Raw genomic sequence first — 22672 nt, forward strand, 5'->3', positions numbered from 1 at the left:
TCACCAATGGATATCCAGACCAATGGATGTAGACAAATAGGTTAGCCTCAAAAATACATAAACAAGGTATAGCTATGTTGTGGACTTCTCACAGAAAGCAGCAGTAACGTAGCCCAAGCTTACAAAAAAGGCTTTACGTTTTTGCTTTGTTTATTAGTAGGCCATCAAAATATTTTAGAATAACAAATACTGTAAAATATGTTTTCAGTTGTTTTACAATACGGCCCCAAACATTTTTACGAAATTCTAAACCTGGCAATTTCAGGTCTGCAATTTGCTGGCGTCTTTTTCTGGTTTGAAAGACATTTCGCTGCGCACGCCGATGCGATTACCACTAATATATACCCATAGCGTCAGTAGTCGACGACTTAAGGAGTTTGGTAAGTCGAGGTTGTCTGTTCGACGAACCCTTTGAAATTTAATCATAAACTTTATGAGAAACTATATCACTCGTCAATGCTTAGTGTGAGCGACAGGGATGGATTTTTTGTGTGTGCCGTCAGGCGCCGTCTCCTACAATCTTACACTCAACTACAATCTCCAAACGATGAAAGAGCTCTAGACACACGAGGATTGCTTTCTCAAAATTCTACGATGCAGTGCAGTCCAAAGTTGTGTTTTTCAAAATCGATATTTTTTTCATGTATTTTGTGGGACTTTAATGATTCTATTGCTCAAAAAAAGCGTAATCAATGGACACGCTGGATACACCTGTGCAACATTTTGCTCAATGACCCCACAATCTTGCACTAGACCAGCCGCTGTGATGTGCCGTCGTCTGAATATTTTATTGATAAAAGAGTGGAAATTAATATAACAGGAAGATGAAAGCGTATAATTTTTCCGCAATAATGAGATGGGTATGTAACTGTCTCGATTTCGGTGCGGCGGTCCGCCTATGCAGTCTTGTCCAAGTTTTTCAGAACTCTGAAATGGGCATAATATTGTAAAAAACAAGGAAACCCAACATGGATCAGTCAACGACATTGGATATCGAGGCCCTAAAGGTGAGACCGATTTAGGTTTTTTATATCAATTTGCTAAATTGTAGCCTACAGCAAGTGTTGTATAGCCTAATCTAGTTTACGTTGGACGGCTTTGGACTTGAGAAATGTATTTCAAACAGGGTGAAGGGTCTGAACGGTGCATGTGACCATTCATGAGCTCGTATGACCATTCAATTGTATGAACATTTGTGACCAATCATGTAAGCTACATAGATAAGTGTTGAAGAGAGATGAGCTATTAGTAACCCCTTTTACTCTTCACTGCATTTCAAAGCATGTTAAGGTATTATCAATGAATAATGATCCTTGAGTGGAACTTGTTTCATTTATCTAGGGACGGTAAAGGGGGGCTATGCATCTGCTGTCCGTTCATTCTTATATGTGTACAGTTAACTGTACTGAGTTAACCCCCATCAGGGACCACACCAAGGGAAGAAATAAATTGCCAACAGGTAACCTATTCCACACTAAAGGTGGTTCAACTTATCTTGAGAAGACAGGAAAGTATGACTATCCGTTTCATTGACAATATTATCATTATTTTTAAATGTATTTTACTTTTCACTAACAATATGGTTCAGAGAACAATTCAGGAATAAAAGGTGTTTATTTTTTATTATTAAATGCTACCAATACCACTTACATTATCACAATAAAAATGATCTCTATGATCTCTAATGAGTTTTTGTTATAAGACTAAAGCATGTATCCACTATGTGCATATTCTGTCTGCATGCTCATTAATATTCTGGTCTTGAAAGAGGGAGGCAAAGACCTTAAGCTACTGTCAGCATCTTCCTTCAATGGTAGCTATGTGGAGCAGTGAAAACAGAGAACTGGTGAGGATACACTGGAACAGGCCCTAACAGGCTATTTGTGCACTGTAACCCTCAACCAGCCTAGTGTCTTTAGCGATGCAACCCGACATGTTTGGCATTGAGTCCCTCCAAATCGTTTTTCCCCCTAAATATTGTGTTTTATGTTTGTTAGTTTGTTTCAGTAAATGTTTGGATGTACTGTAAGGCTATACAGTAGTTTGTTTTAAATGGTGGTAACATTTTGTGTGTAGGCTACAGTAAAGATCATGAATCTCATTTTGCATGTTGACAGTAACATCTCTGAATGGTCACTTTGACACTTCCCCTGTGTATCCATGTGATGAATGCAAATGTACCCCAGGGGTGTTGTCCAAAATGGATTTGTGAGCTCAGGGAGAATTAGTAGGGGATTAGCGAGGAAAGCCAGTGCACTCCTGCATTACAGGACTTTTTCTAGGAGAGTGCCTGTTTACGTCAATGAGCAATTTGTCGAGTCAAATGTAAAAGCGTGAGAGGTAAACAAATGGAGATCCAACCTCATAATCAACAGCAAGCGACCAAACGTGTTGACGAATAGCCTGCTGCGAGGTTCATTAACCAAAGTAACTAATTTTACTGATTTAAGCTTATCCTAATGGAGTGCAGCTGACTTAGTTGCAAGTGTACCGTTGGGTCCTTTGTATGAGAATGGTAAAAAAAACGTTGACTAACTTTAGTCATTCTTTTAGGGGATCTCCAAAACTTTTTCACATATTTTTTTTTTTGGGGGGGGGGGGGGGGCTAGCATGCTCAGACAGTGACCTTATCTAGCTGCAACCTTATCAAAGCCTTTATCTCCTCCAGTCCCATTCAGGTTATCTATTGTCTGTCCTGTAAAAGACTAGCAGAAGTTCTGAGGAAAGGGCACAGAACAAAAGAACTGAAATACAAAGCACCAATAGACACCTTTTTTTGTCACTCCAGAAAGCCCCAAATTGTCTTCAGATTAGGCACTACTTAGTTGTTGCACCAAGAGCAAAATGTAAGTCAGCTTTTTGAGTGATTCATCAGTATCTGGGAATAGCATAAACGACTATATCTTTGTAGTCCACTGCATTATTTAAGAACCTTGTGCTTCATAACCTTTTAATTGCACATGCCCGTCACACATTTTGCAGATTTGCATCAAAACGAGCGTCTACTCCTCTCCCTGTTTAAGTGAGCTTTTAGAAAGTGCAGTGAATTCCGTGACATTTGCCAGAACCCACCCATCACTTTCTTGACATGAATGTTTCGGTGCTCACTGTGTCCTTAGCGATGAGAGGTTTGCCTCTTTTTATAAAGGTAATTGGAAGATAAGGATGTGCACTCAGTCCCCGTCCCCGAAAGTCAAGAGCAGTCTTTTTCGTGCCTTCAGTTCGGTCCCCCACTCCATGGCTGCTGCAGTGAAAAGGATCTGTGAAGCAAGCGCACTCAGAGAGGGAAGACCGAATTGGAGCTGAGAGCGTGTAGTCATTAGTGCTTCTCAAATGTTTTCTTACCTCCGGCTGAGGCGAGCCTTGTGGGACACCCGTGGCACAGCGGAGTGAGGGAACGCAACGCGATGCCGCTGATTAACATCATCAGGCATTAATAACGTCTCATTTTCCTTCATTAGACGGCTTCTCGGCGGCGTTTTGTTGCCTCTGCAGAGCTGTGTCGTTTGATCAAAACAGCATGTAGACTATCACTCGGCGCTAATTGGTGAAGACGAGCTGCACTGGCGAAGGGAAGGGCCGCTGGGTAATTGCTATCGCCTCCGCCTGCAACGTATACGGGGCTCCGTGCTCGGGGGACAACCGCCTGGTATCAGACCTACATGGTCTTATCTCTGCAAACAATGACTTTATCAATAGACGAATGAGAGATGTTTGGTCCCGTCCTATCCACACACACATATGCTATCACACAACACACAAATGTTGGCAGAGTAGAAGTAGGCCTGGACTACTGTCGGTTGAAGAGGTCTCACGTTTTAAAGTAATCAAGACCTGACTGGCAGGTGGTAAATCTTCCATAGCCTAACTGAGGGTATTGAATGCTCTGTTGGGTGAATTGGGCTGTTTTTTTATAATTGAATCAATTATTCTGAGACGAGTTGTGCTATTTGGATTAGAATCATTTTTGCCTGCATAAGCAAACCTCGTATTTCAACCTCAAAAAGCCCCATCTGGAATTGGAGAGGCTTTCAGACTCAAAGGATAATTGTTCTGCATGCAAATGCACTCGGCACACTCTGATCACAGTTCTTCTGCTTGATAGAACTGGAAAGATGATTCACAGAAACCCTTCGATCTGGGCTATCTGCTAACATTGGAGAGCAACGCCCGCACAATGATCCACTCTTCGGCATAGGGTTACACGTCAAACATTGTCTGCTTGAAAGTCAGCTTATGACTCAAGCCCTGCTACCGAAATAGCACTGACTTCGCAACGGCCACTCGAGATGCGGCACACAACTGTTGACTTATTTAGCCGTTTTCTTTAATACTTGGGTCTGGTTTTTAAAGTGCGCGCACCGGCTCCTGCCCGCGGTAATGACAGATTGACAAAGCACCGCCACGGCACGCCGCTGCGCTCCTGTTTCATTTGCCGTGCGAACGGCCGAGCTTTAGGAGACGTGACTCAGCGAGGGTAATGTATGCATTAAAAACTCTAAAAAGAAATCACAGGATCCACCAGTGGTGTGGGAACAGTAGGTTGCCATAGAAATTAGAAGGGCTGAAGTGCTATAGTTTCCCCTGGCAACAGAGGGTTGAAAATAGACTTGAGTTGGCCTGCTCTGGCACGACTGTAGGCTAAAGAGAGAACTTAGAGAAGAATGAGAGGGGTACTGTCTGTATATAGAGTGTTTGCATACCCTTGAGTGCCTCATTAGTAATTCCGTTTTCGCGAAAGTGTTTTATCCTGCTTGGAGCCGTGACTTAGCTTAGTGAACATTTCAGTTAGTATTCAGAGCCAGACTCTTTATTGGGAGTTGTGCTTTGATCCGTGTAGATCCACCCTTTTCTACGTCGCCCATCCTGAGTTTCAACACAGCATCTATAGCCTCTACGTTTTGTGTTTCGTGGACTATCATCTACAGTGCATGTAGGGACCTTGTAGCACTGGTGCTCTCAGTGGCAAAACAAATCTGATCGTTGAATCCCTTGGATGAGATTGAAATGACCGTGAGAGCTTCTTTGCACCCATCTCTCATATCGCTCCTCTCCATGAACTGTATCAGTGGTCTAATTGGACGCTGTGACATTTCTGGGTCAGCGATAAGGGGTCATTTGTATTCACTGCAAAGTCACACATTCCATTTGTGAGACATCTGTCATTACTGTGAGATGTGACCAAACTGTCATTCTGAGCAGGGACCAAGAATTGTCAAGTGGATGAAACTGTAGTGAGCATAGATGGAATTGTGCAATGGGCCCGTGATTGCCTATCAGACAACCTCTAAGTGCACTATGCTTGTTGACCTTGTAAGTCTAACGTGTGTTAGTCATGTGCAGAGAAACATGCATTGAGCTCACATCACAGCCTCTTGGTATCCAAGTATTCCTACTGCAAGACTGCAGAATGGGATTTCAAAGCCAGGTTTATGATAGAGATCTGCAGGTCTCAGAAGTGATCTTAAAAGTGCTACACAAGGAGTTTTATTCAGCACCTTTCAGGGCAGATCTCAGGGAATTCTTAGAGAACTACTCTTGTCTATTTTGGGCTCTAGTTCTTGGTCTGACTGGGTAGATTAGCGCTCTAAGAACACACATTGAACCTCTCACACAATGTGACTGAGTATAATGGATTCATTTAACTCAATTACAGGCTATCGTTGCACATTGTATGTCTTGCTACTTTAGTTATTCTGTGTCAGTTTAGGGACACTGAAGTAATGTCATGGTTTCAAATTACCCAATTAAAGCGGTGCAAATAAGTCGGAATGAGTCCATTGTCTTAAATCCATTAAGACAACTGTGTCAACAATTAGTTCCATAAGTCTCGATTTGATAATGCTTGTGACAATTGGGCTGAGATTGAATTTGATATGTATAGAAATCACAGTATTGGCAAGATGTCAAAGTAGTTTTTTGCACCCACACAGCACCAACCCACAGATAATTGTTTGTAAGAAAGTTGGGATGTTGATACTGTAATACTACCAAGCTTTTTGAGACCCAAATTATGCGAGAGTTGGAAAAGCTAAGTTGAGTCTGAAGGCGTCCCTCCATGGCTGGCTAGTTGGGCTCATTTCAAGAGGATGCTCTCGGAGCTCAGGGATCCTGAAATGCCACGGTAACCGAAGAAGTGTCGTGGGCCCGTCGACTGGGTCGCCACAGGCGGTCTCTGCAGAGAAGGCTGCAGCCTACACTCGCTCTCCACATCCGGCACAGGCGGTCTCTGCAGAGAAGGCTGCAGCCTACACTCGCTCTCCACATCTGGCACAGGCGGTCTCTGCAGAGACAGACTTGAGGAAAGCGGGAAAGACGCAAACAGCTGCCCTGTTCGCTGAGCCCATCGTCAGCAACAGTGGGACATGTAGTGTGACAGGAGATCCCAAGGAGAGTCCCTCTGCTTACTGCACATTGTAAATCATTCTATTCACTCATTGTAGGAGGAATTCCACCTGACTCGAGGCTCATTTATCAGCCATACCAGAACTGGGAGGGGAAGGGGGTGGTGGAGGGAGGGGGGGGGGCAGCACAGTGTTCAGTTCCTCCTCAGAGATGTGTTGTGCTCTTGGCCTTGGAGCCAGTGGTTGTGAGTTGCACCCCGTCAGGAAGCCAGCTCAGATCACTGGAGAACAGCGGCTGCCGACGCACGCCCCCAACGACCAAACTTGATGGTCACCTGCCCCTCCTGATCTTTGATCAGTGCTCAGACGTTCCAAATACAATGGGTAATGCCCCCCACCCCCTCAAAGCTATACGGGCACAGAAATCTAATGGACCTCTCCTAGGCTTTGCCAGAAAGCAGGTGTTTTCAATAGGATTGCCATCAGGATTGACTACATTGTAGAAAACAGGTATTTTTAATTGGTTAGATAGTTCCTTGAATTTCCTATGTCAAGAACATGCTCGTGAAAGTCGTTCAGTGAAGATTGGAGGACAATCTGATGAAATCCTGACTTTGGCAACATGCTTCACAGAATGAATGTCTTCCCTTGTGAAGCAGCTTACATAGAACTCCAGTGAGCACTGAAAGCACTTAGACCTTGACACATTTTGGTCACAAGAGGTTTAATAAAGACAGTTTGCTTTCATTTAAGGGTATTTTCATGTTAACCATTTAGAAACTACAGAACATTTTGTATGCCACCTGCCCCCTTTTAATTGGACTACAAGTATTTGTTAAATTGGCTCCACAGCTATTTTCATTAGGCAGGTGTATTGGGCTTGTGCCGTTGCATTCATTAGAGAGCTGTGGAGTGGTCTGGCCGTGATTCTAGCTGTGTTCTGGCATTTTCCTATGGATGCTGCGGTTGTGGTGTAACATCAGTCTCTGTATGTCTCACATCAGTAAGTGCTAATTGAGGTGGCTTAAAGATTAACTGAATTTAATCAGGGATATTTTAAAAGCATTGGACATGTCCAGGTTCATTGGCAAAAATATAGGAATGGAAAACAGCCCGATGGACAGAGCATGCCACTCGTAGATGATCAATTGTAATGAAGAAAAAACGGATAATGGAAGATGAAAGAATCTCCAGGATGTACTAAGCTTAGTCAGACATGGAGGAAATGTTATTGGCCAGGCATGCACGGCTGCAGATACGGACACACTTATCTTCATTGATGATTTGACTGCTGGCAGCAGCAGGATGAATTGTGAAGCGTGCAAAAATATTGTATCTCCTCAGGTAGAACAGAACACCTCGAAACCCATTTCACAGCAGCAAGACAATGAGCCCAAACATATTGCCAGAGAAGCCAACGAGTTCCTCACAGTCAGAAATTGGTCAATTCTAATTGGCCTAAAGTCAGTCACCCAATAACTCTGAATCTAATTGAGTGTGACTTGAACATACTGTGGAGGGAACAGAAGGTAAAAAAAGCCCCAGAAACAAGCTGGAATAGTGGCTATGCGGAGGCCAGGAAGAACATCGCCGTGGAAGATGCCCATTGTTAATGACTGGATCAGAGACTTCAGGCAGTTCTTGTAATCAAAGGATATGTGTCTGACAAATGCATGTTATTTGATGCCTTAAAATGAGTTTATATAGTGACGTGGAAAGCTCAGAAGTTCTTTAGGTAGGAGTGGATCAAAAATGGAGTCAAGTCTCTGAGTCCAGTTCTCAAGTCCGAAAGGTGGCTTGATGGTCTTTTATTCAGGCAGATAGTTGAATACAAACACACCGGTACAGAACAAAAAAAGCCCCCAATTCTCCCCAACACCTGGTAATATAGGCAGAATATTTAGCGCACACCCCTTGTCCCAAGAGATAAGATCGTGCAATATGGAACCTTCTGGAAGATGAAGTCACCCATCCCTTACTGCGCACGCAGCCTTGCCTTGGCTTAGGGGCTACCCTTCACCTTTCACATAGTGTCCTGAAGTAGCATGTTCCCCAAGATCTCCACTCTCCTCGGACCTCAACCATGTTGTTCTCGCTCAGACCTTCCTTTCCTTACTCAGCCCCCTCCTCACTTGAAGTCACTCTGACATGCTCGCATCCCGCTCCCACCCTTGGGAGCTAGTAGCTCCTAAGTTTCTACTGAGACCAGCTGGAAACACTCAGCATCCATAGCAACCCCTGCTCCCTTGTCTCTTCTTGGTCCAAACTAAGCTATCAGCAATGTTCCACAAACCAAGATACGCACACACAGAAGAACTCCCTCTGTAACTAACAGCCTAGCCTCACACTCTCTGCCCCCCTCCTGCCTTCCATGGCAGACCTAATGTCTGCACTTACATTCCATCCTGCTCAAACAGGCCTTCTCCTAACTTAGGTTAAAGGTGACTCCATCGATCCTTAATACACTGCCACCCAATAATCAGCTCGCCACGACAATAGGCAAATTCTTGTTTTGCTAATGAAATGATAGTCTACACCTTTCATTTATTTTGCCCTGTTGAAGAACTATAGAATTGAACAAAAAATTGTGTCAAATATTTGATTTCATTTTAGATTTCCTGTTTTAAAGATTGATAATCTCACACAGTAGAATACGAATGACTTTTAGTGTGTGTGTGTGTGTGTTGGGGGGGCGGGGTGGGTGGAGACAACAAAAAAAAGAGCCAGTGGCACACAGGAAGTTGTCATTCACATTCTTTGTGGACACAAGAATCCGGTTTGAAAATGTCAACATTTGATTAGAATACAACAAAGCCGGGACACCTGGTTATTAAATCCCATACAAACGACCTTTAGACATGTAAAAGGTTGTTTGTTCAGGAGTATGACATTCAGAAATGTCAAGAGAAGGTACACAGACAGACTTGTTCTGTGGCGCAGGTTACTGTAGCTTTTGTTGAAAGATGATTATCCCATTTGATTTTCATTCACTGATGAAGAAAGACTATTGAAGCATGTTGTATAACATTCAAGTGTTTGGCCTCTGCGTCTATAGTGCCATTCCAGGGTCTCGTACCCTTGTAGACCATCCATCATTACCATGACAGATCACTAACATGTCAACGGTGAATTGCGGTAGATGATCATCATTTCAATGCATTGGCAGGGTAAGACACCTTTTCGAGATAGAGGCTCAGATGTGCTGCTCGCTGTTAATAAAATCAAGTCACCCAGATAACCTTGTCGGCGAGGCCTAGAGCTTGATGGATTACTGTAGCGGCAGTTCAATTTGAGAGCCGAATACGGCTACTGTAGCCGACTCAGAAGTGTGGCGTTGTCACCCCTGCTACCTCCTGTCAATTACTATGCATGGTCTTTTCAGGCTAGGATAACACCGTGCCTTCAGTCTGGGGATGGTTTCAGAGTCTTTTATATTTTGGGGTTTTTAAGTGACAGAGTGGCAGAAAAGCAAGTTTGTTGTTTTCATGTGGGCTGTGAACGTCTGAGGTCTTTGTTGCTTTTAGTCTAATGCTCTCCCAGTACTGTTTACAAAATATATTTTTCAAACACGGCAACACATTCATAATTTATAAGATAAACAATGAACCTATGATAAGAAGTGCAATAACGGGAAGATTTTCACCTGACTGGACAGAAGATGAAAGGATGAGTGCAGAATGATACCGGCCTTCTTTGAAGCAAATGACAGCATATCGATCGAAATATAGGCTTACCAAAACATAGGCTGGCAGTATGTTAAAATATGATTATTTTTGTGACCTGTATGCAGTGTTCACGGTTTTGATATAATGCCATGCCAGTTCTATACCTTCACCTCAGACATTTGGCTGTGTGTAAGCAGCACGTCCATGTGTGGTTCCATTCCAGATGACCCAGGAACAGTACATCCTGGCCTCCCAGTCCATCCACCTCCAGCGGCCGGGCTGCGTCGCCGTCTACCCCGTGGGCCTGTACGGCTGGAGGAAGCGATGCCTCTACTTCTTCCTGCTGCTGCTGCTGGTCATAATGATAGTCAACCTGGCTCTCACCGTGTGGATAATAAAGGTCATGAATTTCACAGTGGTGAGTACAGGGTGTCTTTCGTACCGGACCAGGATGCGTGGTGTTACCTCAGGAATAGTCCAGGTCCCAAAGACTCTTCTATTTCTGGCGGGTTTCCGCATGAGGGTCTGGATAGATGGCTCCACTAAACGTGGTCAAACAAAAATATATACACATATTAAAGGTCTGTGGGCAGCAAGATAATCTCTTTTTCACCTTTCACTCATCTTATCCAGCCATGACACCTATGACCTACAACTAAGTCTGATTAAAGTGGAGTATCATTTTTTTGGGATAGCCTATTCTCCACGAACAACAGACTAGCATGATTTAACCAATAAGCCTCTATCGATTTGGTAGCATGCATTGAGGTCTTGCTAAGGGAATTATTGAGCTACACTGGTCCATTATTGAATGAATCTATGAATCTATCTTGTAATGATGGTTAGATGGCTTTGGGGATGTACTTTGACCTCTGAAATACTGTTGAACAATCCACTTCTGACTTTCTGTATGCAGTATTTATTTGGGAATTTGGATAAAATAAATATAATATAGTATTACTTTATAGTAATAAATGTTAAATGCATAAAATGTCTAACGTAACGAACATTCGCCACACCCTTTTAAGACTGAAGTAGGTTGGAGGGATGCAATAAGTGAAATTTTCATGACTTTTATGTGAATGAGAAATGGATCATCCACAAATGCTATTTTTGAAAGAGTGTGCAATGTAGGTCAGCTGTAGATTTTGAAATACTGTATGAAAAACTTGAGTCTTAGACAAAACCGTTGAGAGTTTAACATGCAATTAGCTAAACCACTGTGGCACACTTTTCCACTTCATGAATAAAATAAAACAACCCAAAAAAGACGTGGGGCTTAAAGTTGCGGGGTGTCGATCGTGAACGTAAACCCAACAAGGAGATTTGGGCTTGCGTGACATTCTCAGGGACAATGCACCCCATCAACCATTTTGTCAACAAACTCCTGACGACTGCATCCAGGGAGAGGGATGCATCCCCAGGCTATCTTTATCGCCTCCCCCCTCCCCAGCCTCCCATCAATCTCTGTCGCCGGTAAAGACCTTATCAGCGGTGTTGGTGTCGCTCCAGAAAATGTACTCCTCCGCTTCCCATCTCTCAAGACTTCGCTGGCTCAATAGAAAACTCTATGCCAACCTGGGCTTTTTCCCCTCCTGTTTGTTTCCAACATTTGTTCACCTCAGTTGATAGGGAGGAAAAAAAACCTAGATTTGGAATGCAGGTCGTGTCTGTTCGGACTAGAACGGTTCTCATCTTTTAAATGATAAATTGGTCCATCGTTGACTGAACAGATGTTGTATTGATTTGGAACAAAGCAACTTAATGTATTATCGACAGAAAATACATTTATAAATACTCGTTAGGTGGACTTCAAATAAAAAAAACTTATAAAACTTAAAAAAATATATATATTATATACTCATCACACACACTGCAACAAACATCAAACCCTTACATTTCCTAGAACAGGATGGACAGAATCACAGAAAGACGTCTGTGTAACCTTCATCGCCGCTCGGTCATAAATCCGGAGGGTTGCCACGTTAGTGCGGCTTGAAAGGCTTAGCGACACATCATCACCCTGCCTGTGTTCACAGCGTGTGTCTCTGTCAGCGCCGTGTGACAGCCTACCTCTGTCCTGTCACTCAGTGTCCTTGGTGCCTGGCATGCACAGCCTCAAGGTAGGGGGGCTAACCCAGGCCATGGCCGACCATTAGCAAGCTCCAAGCGACAATGAATAAAACCACAAGGATGTTTTTGGGGAACTAAAATGTGATTGAATCAGTACGCTGCCATGGTATGTATTTTCTGGTTAGGTTTTGGGTTCATATTAGGCTCAACATTATGTACCCAGTCAAGCACCTGGTTTACCTGAGGCTTTTTTGACCGGCACTTTCCCTCGTTTTGTCTGTTTGTGTCATAGAATGGAATGGGAGACCTCCAGGTGAGCAGAGATGGCATCCGTCTGGAGGGGATATCCGAGTTCCTCCTGCCCCTCTACGTCAACGAGATCCAGTCGAGAAAGGTAAGAAAGAGCGACCGTTCTGGAGGACAGCGAGGCACAACTGGATTGGCCAATTCCCCCGAGTCAAAACCAGCCTAAGACCCACAGATCGAAGTATACTGACGGACTCGTCAAACCTTTTTGAAAGTTTCGGGAAGAAAGTCCATGACATGTGGCTTGATCTGAAGGCGAAGAGCCTTTCCGTGGATGTTCGACGCCCATCAGACGTGGGAACACAGACGAGGACTGTCCCGTTGTCTGTCTCCAGCCGTGACGGTCTACTCTCCCCCCTCATTTCCTGTCCTCCTGTGTCTGTATCAGGCTCCCCCATCAGCAGGAGATGGGTAATAGGTAATAACATCCTCCTCTGCCTCTCCCAGGCCACATCCAGCCCTACTGGAGATTACAGGCGATTACAAAGGAAACCCGCTGGATTTCCAATCAAGCCCACGCGATAAAGCCCCCCCACTGCCCCATCCCTCCCTCCCGCCTGCCTTCAACCCCGCAACCCTTTGATGTTCTGTAGATTAACTTAAAGAGAAGCTCCAGCACAAATGCTCTCTTTTTTTTTTTTTCTCCCGCCTAACTTCATAGGCGTTCTGTTGATTGTTCCCTTTGCAGGGATTTGGTATGGTCGAGGAAAGTAATTTCAGGACCTGGGAGATATGCTTTTGGAGTGCTGTCGATATGGGTGAGGACAAGACTTCGGATTGATTTGGTACACTGGATTGGTTGAGAAACTGGATAAAATAGGTAGACGATTGACTTTGATGTGCAGTAGGCTCTTTGATGGCCTTCTTCGTACTGCCTGTTCAGTGTTGCCATTGATTTACTTGTCAGTGCATATTGAACGTTCCGGAATCTCATTGAACACAGGCACGTTGCACTGGAGATGCTGAAGAGTTTGGCTCGCTTTTTGACTTGGCCCCCCCCACACTGGCGCAGTACCACCCCGAGACATTTTTACAGTGTTGTTTACGGACGAGCAATGCAAGGACACCCTTATCTCCTCTCGCCAGAGATTTTCGCGGGAGGGAATCTCTGAAAGGGTTGTTCAATATTTCTCACCTGAGGAAATGTGTCAAGCACTGAGCAGGGGGGGAGAGAAGGATTATGGTTATCCTCTGAGTTGCAGGGAGTTTAGTCATACTACTGTGGATGTAGCGCTTTTTCAGTCTGACTTGCACCACTGATCAATAAGCTATTACAGAGAGCTATGGTGGAGGTACAGCCTTTGGTGTGGAGAACTCTATGTAGATGTCTTGTTTAACTTTGCTCATTTTGTAATAGAGCCCTGATGTGATAGGAAATGAGTTAGCCCTGGAAATAAGCTGTTAGAAGAACTATTGTACTGTATATTGAACGATCCAAAGATATTCAATCTGTTTAATCTGCGGATCTCAAACGTCTTTGTGGAAATGCACATGGCGACTGTGTGGGCTCAAGATGAAAGCCCTAAACACGATCTCGGGTGTGAATTGAATAGTGTAATATTAATGACACTGATATTAAGCTGCAGGGGGAAGTTAATCAAATCTCTGCCATTCAAAACTGCTGGCTGTTGTCTCCACGGGATCCAGTCATTCTATAAATAGGTCAGAGCAGGTGTGATTCATTGGAGTGAAGCCTATCCCGCTCTGGGGTGGATACTAACAGGCATGAACACAGACAATTAGGAATGAAATTAGAATGAATTTTACACTATTAATTACCGTAACATTTTTACAGCCACATGCATTCATTAAGTAGATATTTGTTCCAATTTGACACAAATCTGCATATGGCAAATGTGGCAGATAATCAAGGACCAGAACTGTACAGTTCCAACTGTATTACAGCAATTAGTGCCATGGTAAACAAACACACACACAAAAACAGGGGCAAATCGTGGTGAAGAAAATCGCTGAAACACTTAGAAATGTACGAAACACAACGAGGTTGGGGTGAGCAGAGTGTGAAGCAAACCCGAATCCCCTCAGGTCGATTTCATTGTTTATTGACTTGAAGCCAAGAGGGCTAGCACGAAGTGAGGCTTCCACCTCCATCTCATCACCCACCCACCCGCCGAGTCCCAAGACCCTGAAACATCACACAACGTTTCCACGCTTGGACTGTCTTTTTCAGAAGTAGTCCTATGTGCCTCTTACCTCTGGCCCTGATGCTGCTCATAGTATGCAGGGCAGCACCCGCTGTTTTGGCTCCGCCATGGTAATTTGTCAGTCGGACAGCCTCACTGTAGCTACAACATCAACAGGCTCCATTTATGCGCGTTTGCTCTCTCCTCTCGGGGCCGACCTTCCCCGCAATGACTAATATCGCTTTCATCCCCTTCCAAAGGAGCGTTCAAGAGAGCCGCATTGAGGTTCACCCCCAGAGGATACCTGTTAATGCCTGTACACCCTTTTCTCTTAAGTGATACTTCAGTCAGGATTTGGGAAATCCCACCTTGATGAGCCCCCTTCCTCCCCCTCCGTAGGTCCTTCAGAACCTGCGCTCGCGATGAGCATGTCATATCCGGCAGGCTCTCGATGAAAACCATCTCAGAAGTTTTCCCACTCAATTGCAATCTTCCACTCTAAGGGTTCATTTTCATTCTGCTGGAGAAGATTGGTCTGAGGTTGAAGAAAGGCGATATATGCAATATGCTGAATGGGTTATTGAACAGGCAATCACTGTAGCAAAGTTGTATTTTTTCTTAACCATAGTTCCGAGTTACAGAGTAATAATGGCAAGCCGTTACAGCTGAAAGTCTTGATTCATTAAGAAAAAATTAAGTGTTAACTCTTGTTATTCCCTGTCTTTTTTCTTCCGGTCTGTTCTTCTCCTCTGGCATCCTCGTTCCTCTCATGTTTTCCCCAGGACAGCCCATTGGTCTTGCGGGCCGAGAGCAATGTAACACTTAACGCCCGGAACAGCCAAGGCCAACTCACCGGGCAGCTAACAGTGGGTGAGATACCATCTATTGGCTAGACTGTTTTGTTTTTGGCCTCATACTAATTAAATGATGAATGAGCACCCTACTAATTTGATTGGCTTAATTAAACTAAAATATTTTATATGTATCTTGATACTTTACTATTTACTACCCATTCTGACCATTTGTTGTTTTAAGACAAAGTGGCTGAAACTGTAAATTGCCTGATCGATCTTCTCTCTTTAATGACTCTAATCAAGTTTAGAGCAACAATTTATCTTTTTTCTCATTGCCAATTGTCTCCTTCCGCTTGAGGAAACACTGGGAAGTTTTGCAGACATTAACCTTTGAGTCACTTATGGAAAGGGCAATGGATTCTTCTTATTATCGTCAAGTTTAACCATCAGTCAGACCAAATTACCTAAGCAATTTACATGATTAATGACCATTGGAAAGCAAATGACCTACTTATTATCTCGAACAGCTATTGATTCTACCCAGTATAAGTTTAAGATTGATGGTAATTCAACAAGGCCTTTGATATGACATCACCCGTTGCGCTCGACCTTCTCCGGGAAATTGGTGTCTGATTAGGTAGAAACAGCATTTGGGAAATCATCGATTAAATGAGGTGAAACTTGGCGGGAATAATTGACATCCAGTGTGCCAGCTTCTCCCAACTCACAGATGCAAATGCAGTGACTATCGATTTATTTGGAGATTATTACACATATGAAGCTAAAGAGAAAACAGTATATAGTTGTGGGAAGGTCCTAACACCTGCTGTATTCATCTGCTGTTAATAACTGTCAACATTTGGCATTTGATTGGATTGTGCTTGAAAGTTGCCCATTTCCCATTGATTGAAATGGAATAGAATCAATTTCAGTTCCAATCCTGCAACTCCCCAGCCTTGATACCATTTTCTCTTGTTAACTCCACTCCCAATTGAACTGCCTGACCCCCTTCAAGATGCTGAGGCTGTGGAGGTCCAGTGCCAGAGGCTGGAGGTACGGAGCTCAAATTCAGAGAGACTTCTGTTCTCAGCCACTGAGGAGCAGGTCAGCATAGGAACGGACAAACTCACCGTTACCGGTAAATATAGACGCTTTTTGTTTTTGTTCTCTAATTAGCTTAATATGGAACGAAATCTGAGCCAAAATGCTTAACGGTGAGGAAGGATGTAGGTGTGGTTGTTGTTGTTGTTGTAATGTGTTGTTGGTTTTTGTGGCTAGGTGCAGAGGGAGCTGTGTTTGGTCACTCGGTAGAAACGCCGCTCATCCAGGCGGTCGCCTCACAAGACCTGAAGTAAGCAATGCTCAGTAACATTTGGACCTAGCTGTGGAAATTGTACAGTACAAAACGCTATTATCGCCGTCATCCTCTGCAACATGCCCACTCACGAATCCACCCAAGTATCTCCCCCTTTCATAAAACCCCTCTCAAGTTCAATTTACTCAGCCCCAGGGCCAGAGGGCCCTGTAGAGTATGCATACTCCAGTTCCTGCTCTCCAGCTGCACACATGACCCCAGGCAGTGGTTGTGGGGCATCCATCAACCAGCCATAACGAGTGTGGTTGCGGTCCCACCTCTGTGGTCTTGTGTGGAGGGCTCGAATTACAGTTGGCAGACAAACACTGTTCTGGCAGCTAATCACTCTGTGGTGAGTTGAATGCTAATGAAGTTGCCCCAGAGCGAACACATTTGCGTACACACACACACACACACACACTTACACAGCTCCCACAAGCTTTAGGGGTGACCATCTGCAGTGTAGTCAATATCAGGAAGACTGAATGTAAAAGAGGGGCATTCTGAATTGACATGACGTTTCACATCGATTCAACAGAAGTTGATGTTCGAAATGTTGCATTGATCAGGAACCATAATTAGCTGATCGACAAATCCAAGGTAGCACTTCTATTCAACAATGTGTCATTTTCTATTCTATATTGAAAAGAAAGACAAAAAAAATCATCTGCTGCAAATGTGTTTCTACTTTTGGAAGCATTTTTGCACCCCGCAGGTTTGCACACAAGGGCTGGCAGGTAACATTTGGATAGCAGTGGGTGATGCTTGTGCCAAAAATCTCAGATGTGAGAGCGAGAGAGAGAGAGAGAGAGAGAGAAGGGGGGGGAGAGGGGGAAGCTCTACCTATCCTTGTCACAGTGAAACACAACACACCTGCTGTTTAGCCTTTCCAAGCGACATCTGCCAGGATTTACTTCATAACGACACCCAGTGTACCATACACTTTGACTTGTTCCTTCTACACCTGATGTCACCTTGTAGGTTTCATTAACCCTGCTCTGCGTAGGGACTTTTTTAAGGACCTGTACTTGGAGTTTTCCCCAATAAGGAAGGATACGTTGCAGACCAAAAATTGCCAAGAGAATAGTTCTGCTGTATTGTTATTTCAGCTGAGAGAATGTGTTTCCCTTTCCATTCGTCTGTGATCTTGGTCTGTCATAGAAAAATGTGTGGGGCTTGATGTTTCTGTGCGTTAGCATCTTGGTCTAATTTGTAGCCCGCCGTCAAAGTGGCACAGGGTAAACAGAATACTTTACTGTACATAACTCAGTAAGTTCTGTGAAAGTGTAGAAGCCGATTTTTAAAGCCGAACAGGCTTTTGGAATGCAGATGATATTCATTTGCCTTTTTCATTATCCAAATGTGTCACATTCAAAGGTTCTGGAGATTTAAAGATTTCCAAACCACGCGTTTATAGTCGCTCCATTTAAAATTCATTGAAAACATTTGGGTGGAATAGAATCAATTTGAAACGGTTACGAGTTATGAGAACACATTTCTCATTGATTGGCTCTCGCTCTTATCTCTGCGTGTAAACAAATATTCCACAGTAGGAAAATGTATAATTGCATTAGCCTCTGTATTGCTGAAGGTCACAATCAGATGCCACAACAGCACGTGTGCTCACGAGCAGTACCAGGCTCGAATAATGAAGAGGAGGTACGCAACCGTGAACCTTAACGCTGTTCCAGAGTCGACTCTTATCGAGGTGTTGAAAGTAAACACAGGAACTAAGCTAATAATACAAATATTAACATATTGCGCAATGCCTCACGCTAAGCTGATTTGATATTCCATCAAAGCCTGCATGGCAATGAATTCTCATTAGCTGTGACACAAATTAATAAAGATGAGGTAGATATGACTTTTAGTAGATTACATGGAGACAAAGAAAAAAACGTTCCAAAGTCTTTGGGGAGTTTTGAAATGTAAAGTGTTAAATCAAACTAAAGTTCTGAGTTTTAAGTACAGGACTTGAAAGCAACTTTCGTTGTCCGCGTCATTGTGATTACTTCCACAAGTTAGGAAAAAAAACACAAAGTAGGACAACAGTCGATGCGTGCCTAATGCTAGATGGGTCACTGCTACATGCGTGTGTTGCTGACGTTGTCAGGCTGGAGTCCCCGACGCGCACCCTGACCATGGAGGCCCCCAGGGGAGTGGAGGTCAGCGCCCGGACGGGGGGGCTGAAGGCCCTGTGTCGGAAAGACCTGCACCTCCAGTCCACCGAGGGAGAGGTGAGGAGCATGCGGAACCTCCCCGTCCGGGGGACCCGCCATTAACATAAAATGCATTATCATAATTAGGTCTATTATTGCTCGAGTGTTTCACCCTCTAGCCTTGGCCTGACTTGTCACTGTCTCATTTTTTGTAATTGTGTTCCGCGTATTCCCAATGCGGCCCCAGTGCCCCACTCACACAGATTGAATTAGCTTTCCAATTTATTTGTTGGAAGGCGTGTCATGGCTTCAAGCAAAGCACCTACACCTTCAGAGAGCCGCAAACGCCACTGATTCCATTTTCCCCCGATCAGATCTTTTTAGACGCGGACGCTATCCGACTGGAGACCCTGCCCCTCGGCACCTACGCTGCCTCCTCAGGCCCCTCCTCCTCCTCCCCCCGGACACAGAAGGTGTATGAGGTGTGTGTCTGTCCCAGCGGCAAGCTCTACCTCTCCCCCGCCGAGAGCAGCTCCACCTGCCAGGCTGTCAGCAACATCTGCCTCTGGAGCTGACCTGCTACTGGCACCGACGGAACACCTCGCGGCCCTGGCTCGAGGACCTGTCTCCCTGCCGGGGGTCTGCCTCGTCATCTGACCAGACACCAGGGACAGACAGGCACCTTCCGGTAAAGTCTGACTCTAGGCCTGACGTCTGTCCATGACGCAGGCCTGAGCGCAGCAGTGACTGTCGCCTGTCACAAAATGCAGTCTCTTCCACCACGGAAGGCCTTGGGGTGCTCTCCGCTGCTCCCTCGCCAACAGTCCGGAACTTTCCAGCACTGCAGATTCCAGAGATGAACACCTTATGCATCAGTTAGTTCCTGAAAAGGGGGGGGGACACAGGTGCCTTTTCTATGGAATAAGGAACACTGAGTAGACTTTGTCGGGATGTCTGCATCTTGCATAGAACAGTCGAGGGAGCACAATTCTGCAATTTTTTTCTTTCGTTATTTACAATTTTTTTGAGTGTTGGGTCTTAAGAGAATGCTTGATTCCCATTGTTCATGTTATTACTTACTGTTTAGGATTTCCCATGTTCAATTGATGTTTTCTATACTGTATTCCAAATGTCTATACTGTACTTTGAAACAAAACTGTTTTGATAAAGACATTTGAAATGGTACTGATAAAATGATACAAGTAGCGTACTTACCGAGCCACCTTTTTTAGAAACCTGCATACAGTTGACAAGATTGTTAAAATAACGGTAAGATCCCTGGTTCATTTTATAAAACTGCATTTTTTGCAGTGTATGTATAGTGTGTTACTTAGGGTCATCCAGCTCAGACCAGGCCTTGGCCATCTGTTATACATATAGCCAAATACACCAACTTCTTCTAAAGAGAAAAGTTATATGTCCAGCATCAGCAAAGTACCCTGACGGTTGCTCAGGCCTTTCACTGTCTCCATTACTGTCTCCATTACTAGGTCTCCTGCCCAATCTTGCTCCTCCATCCCATCCAATGGCCCATGAACCCCAGCAGCAGATCTAAGAGAAGCAGCCGTGCGTCAACTTGGTCGACCAGAGTCACTTCTGCTCCACTTCCTGGTTGACCCGTGTCCGGCACCACCGCCTCCCACAGAGCTGAGAGAACAGGGTATGAACCATGTCCGTGGTCTGACTGTTTTTGTTCCGTTTTTGTATGGTTCTGATTTCTTTATACTACAGTTTTAATATGCTAGCTTTAGCTTCGCACGTCCTGCACAATATGCTTTGGGATTTTTTATATTTCACAGTGATGGACAGCGTATTATTATTATGATCTCAAAGGTCTGATGTGCAGAGAATTCTGACAGTTTCAATTTGGAGCAGTCGGGAACAAAATAGGCCATGTAAAAATGATAAGGGCATAAAAGGGTAAGGATCTTATTAGAAATAAAATGGTTTAAGTGATGGGTCAACAGGTCTAGGAACCAGTCATTAACTCTTGTTGTATTAAACCACAGATAAACATATGGGAATCAATACAATTATGCAAATACCACTAAATCAAACAGTCATATCTGTGGCATTTGTTCTCCTCTTTTGTTAATTGGATTTTGTGTTACTGTGTTTGTAACAAATTGAAGTGGGTCAGGATATTGGATTACTGGACTCCTGCCAAAGCGGAGTTACACTGAGCCACTAAAGGAGGAAGGATTTTAGAAGTTTGTCTTTAGTATGGAAGATATGCTGTTTGATGTGAGATTTCACTGCTTTTCAAGCAAGAAGCTTGAAAGGTTGACAGGTTTTTGTGCAGAAACTGGATCAAATGTTGCTTTTTAAAACGTTTTTGTATCCACCTTTTGCAAGTGAATTTAGACAACCATGTTTACCTTTTCAATAATTTGGCATTGTCCCAAGACAGCACATCTTAAAAGTTTAGATTTTTATGTCATGGCTGCAGCAAAATGTATTACAAAAAAGTGTCAACTCTAAATGTGTAACAAGGGATGCTATGTATTCATTTATTGCTAAACAAATTATAAACGATCCTTTTATCACTCATTCACTCTATAGAAGACATTTTGATTTAAATCCATTCATTATTGTGGATTTACAGTGCCCTCCAAAAGTATTGGAACAGTGAGGCCAATTCCTTTATTTTTGCTGTAGACTGAAAACATTTGGGCTTGACATCAAACGATGAATGTGAAACCAGAGATCAACGTTTCAGCTTTTATTTCCAGGTATTTACATCAGGATCTGATGCACAAATTAGAAAATATCACCTTTTTGTTTGAACCCACCCATTTGTCACGTGAGCAAAAGTATTGGAACATATGACTGACAGGTGTGTTTTGTTGCCCAGGTGTGTCCTATTACATACATTATTCAATCAATAAATACCACTGAATGTCTACACTCAGGTTCAGATTGGGTAAGATAGGTTTTGTCTATGCAGACTGTATTCAGAGGTGAAAACAACATGAAAACCGGAGCGCTGTCTTTGGGTGAAAAACAAGCAATTGTGAGTCTTAGAGAAGATGGAAAATCAATCAGAGCCATTGCAGAAACATTGGCCATAGCCAGTACAACCATTTGGAATGTCCTGAAGAAGAAGAAAACTACTGGTGTACTAAGTAACAGACGTCGAACAGGTAGACCAAGGAAAACATCAGCAGTTGATGACAGAAACATTGTGAGAGCTGTAAAGAAAGACCCTAAAACAACTGTTAGTGAGATCAGCAACAACCTCCAGATGGCAGGAGTGAAGGTATCACTATCTACTGTTCGCAGAAGACTTCATGAACAAAAGTACAAGGGCTACACCAGAAGATGCAAACCACTCATTAGCAAGAAGAATAGGAAGGCCAGGCTGGAATTTGCCAAAAAGTACAGAGATGAACCTCAAAAATTCTGGGACAAAGTTTTATGGACTGATGAGACAAAGACAAAGACACTTTTACCAAAGTGATGGAAAGGCTAAAGTTTGGAGAAAGAAAGGAACTGCTCATGATCCCAAACACACAAGCTCATCTGTGAAACACGGTGGAGGTAATGTCATGGCTTGGGCTTGCATGGCTTCTTCTAGGACGGGCTCATTAATCTTCATTGAGGATGTAACACATGATGGCAGCAGCAAAATGAACTCGGAAGTCTACAGAAACATTTTGTCTGCCAATTTAAGGAAAGATGCAACCAAACTGATTGGCAGAGCCTTCATCATGCCGCAAGATAACGACCCAAAACACACTGCCAAAACAACAAAGGAGTTCATCAGGGGCAAGAAATGGAAGGTATTAGACTGGCCAAGTCAATCTCCAGACTTAAACCCTATAGAGCATGCA

The 22672-nt window shown here is 43.8% G+C and overlaps 1 protein-coding gene across 1 annotated transcript; it reads left to right on the forward strand.

The window, feature by feature from the left end:
* Positions 1-142: 142 nt before the first annotated feature.
* On the forward strand, positions 143-21470 carry LOC124487052 (zeta-sarcoglycan). The gene is made up of 8 exons (XM_047049068.1): positions 143-1007; positions 10233-10427; positions 12375-12476; positions 15315-15402; positions 16342-16464; positions 16605-16677; positions 18794-18917; positions 19214-21470. The coding sequence occupies exons 1-8, from the start codon at positions 969-971 to the stop codon at positions 19412-19414; spliced, it is 945 nt and encodes a 314-aa protein (XP_046905024.1). The 5' UTR covers positions 143-968; the 3' UTR covers positions 19415-21470.
* Positions 21471-22672: the final 1202 nt, after the last annotated feature.

Source organism: Hypomesus transpacificus, chromosome 25 (genome assembly GCF_021917145.1).
Source record: "Hypomesus transpacificus isolate Combined female chromosome 25, fHypTra1, whole genome shotgun sequence".
NCBI lineage: Eukaryota > Metazoa > Chordata > Actinopteri > Osmeriformes > Osmeridae > Hypomesus > Hypomesus transpacificus.

What these genes read in the sequence shown, in the direction of transcription:
- LOC124487052 (XM_047049068.1), top strand. Translation starts at nt 969, where the DNA reads ATGGATCAGTCAACGACATTGGATATCGAGGCCCTAAAG. An exon ending in TGGATATCGAGGCCCTAAAG is followed by an intron (nt 1,008 to 10,232) that starts GTGAGACCGATT and finishes GTTCCATTCCAG; the next exon opens with ATGACCCAGGAACAGTACAT. An exon ending in GTCGCCTCACAAGACCTGAA is followed by an intron (nt 16,678 to 18,793) that starts GTAAGCAATGCT and finishes TGACGTTGTCAG; the next exon opens with GCTGGAGTCCCCGACGCGCA.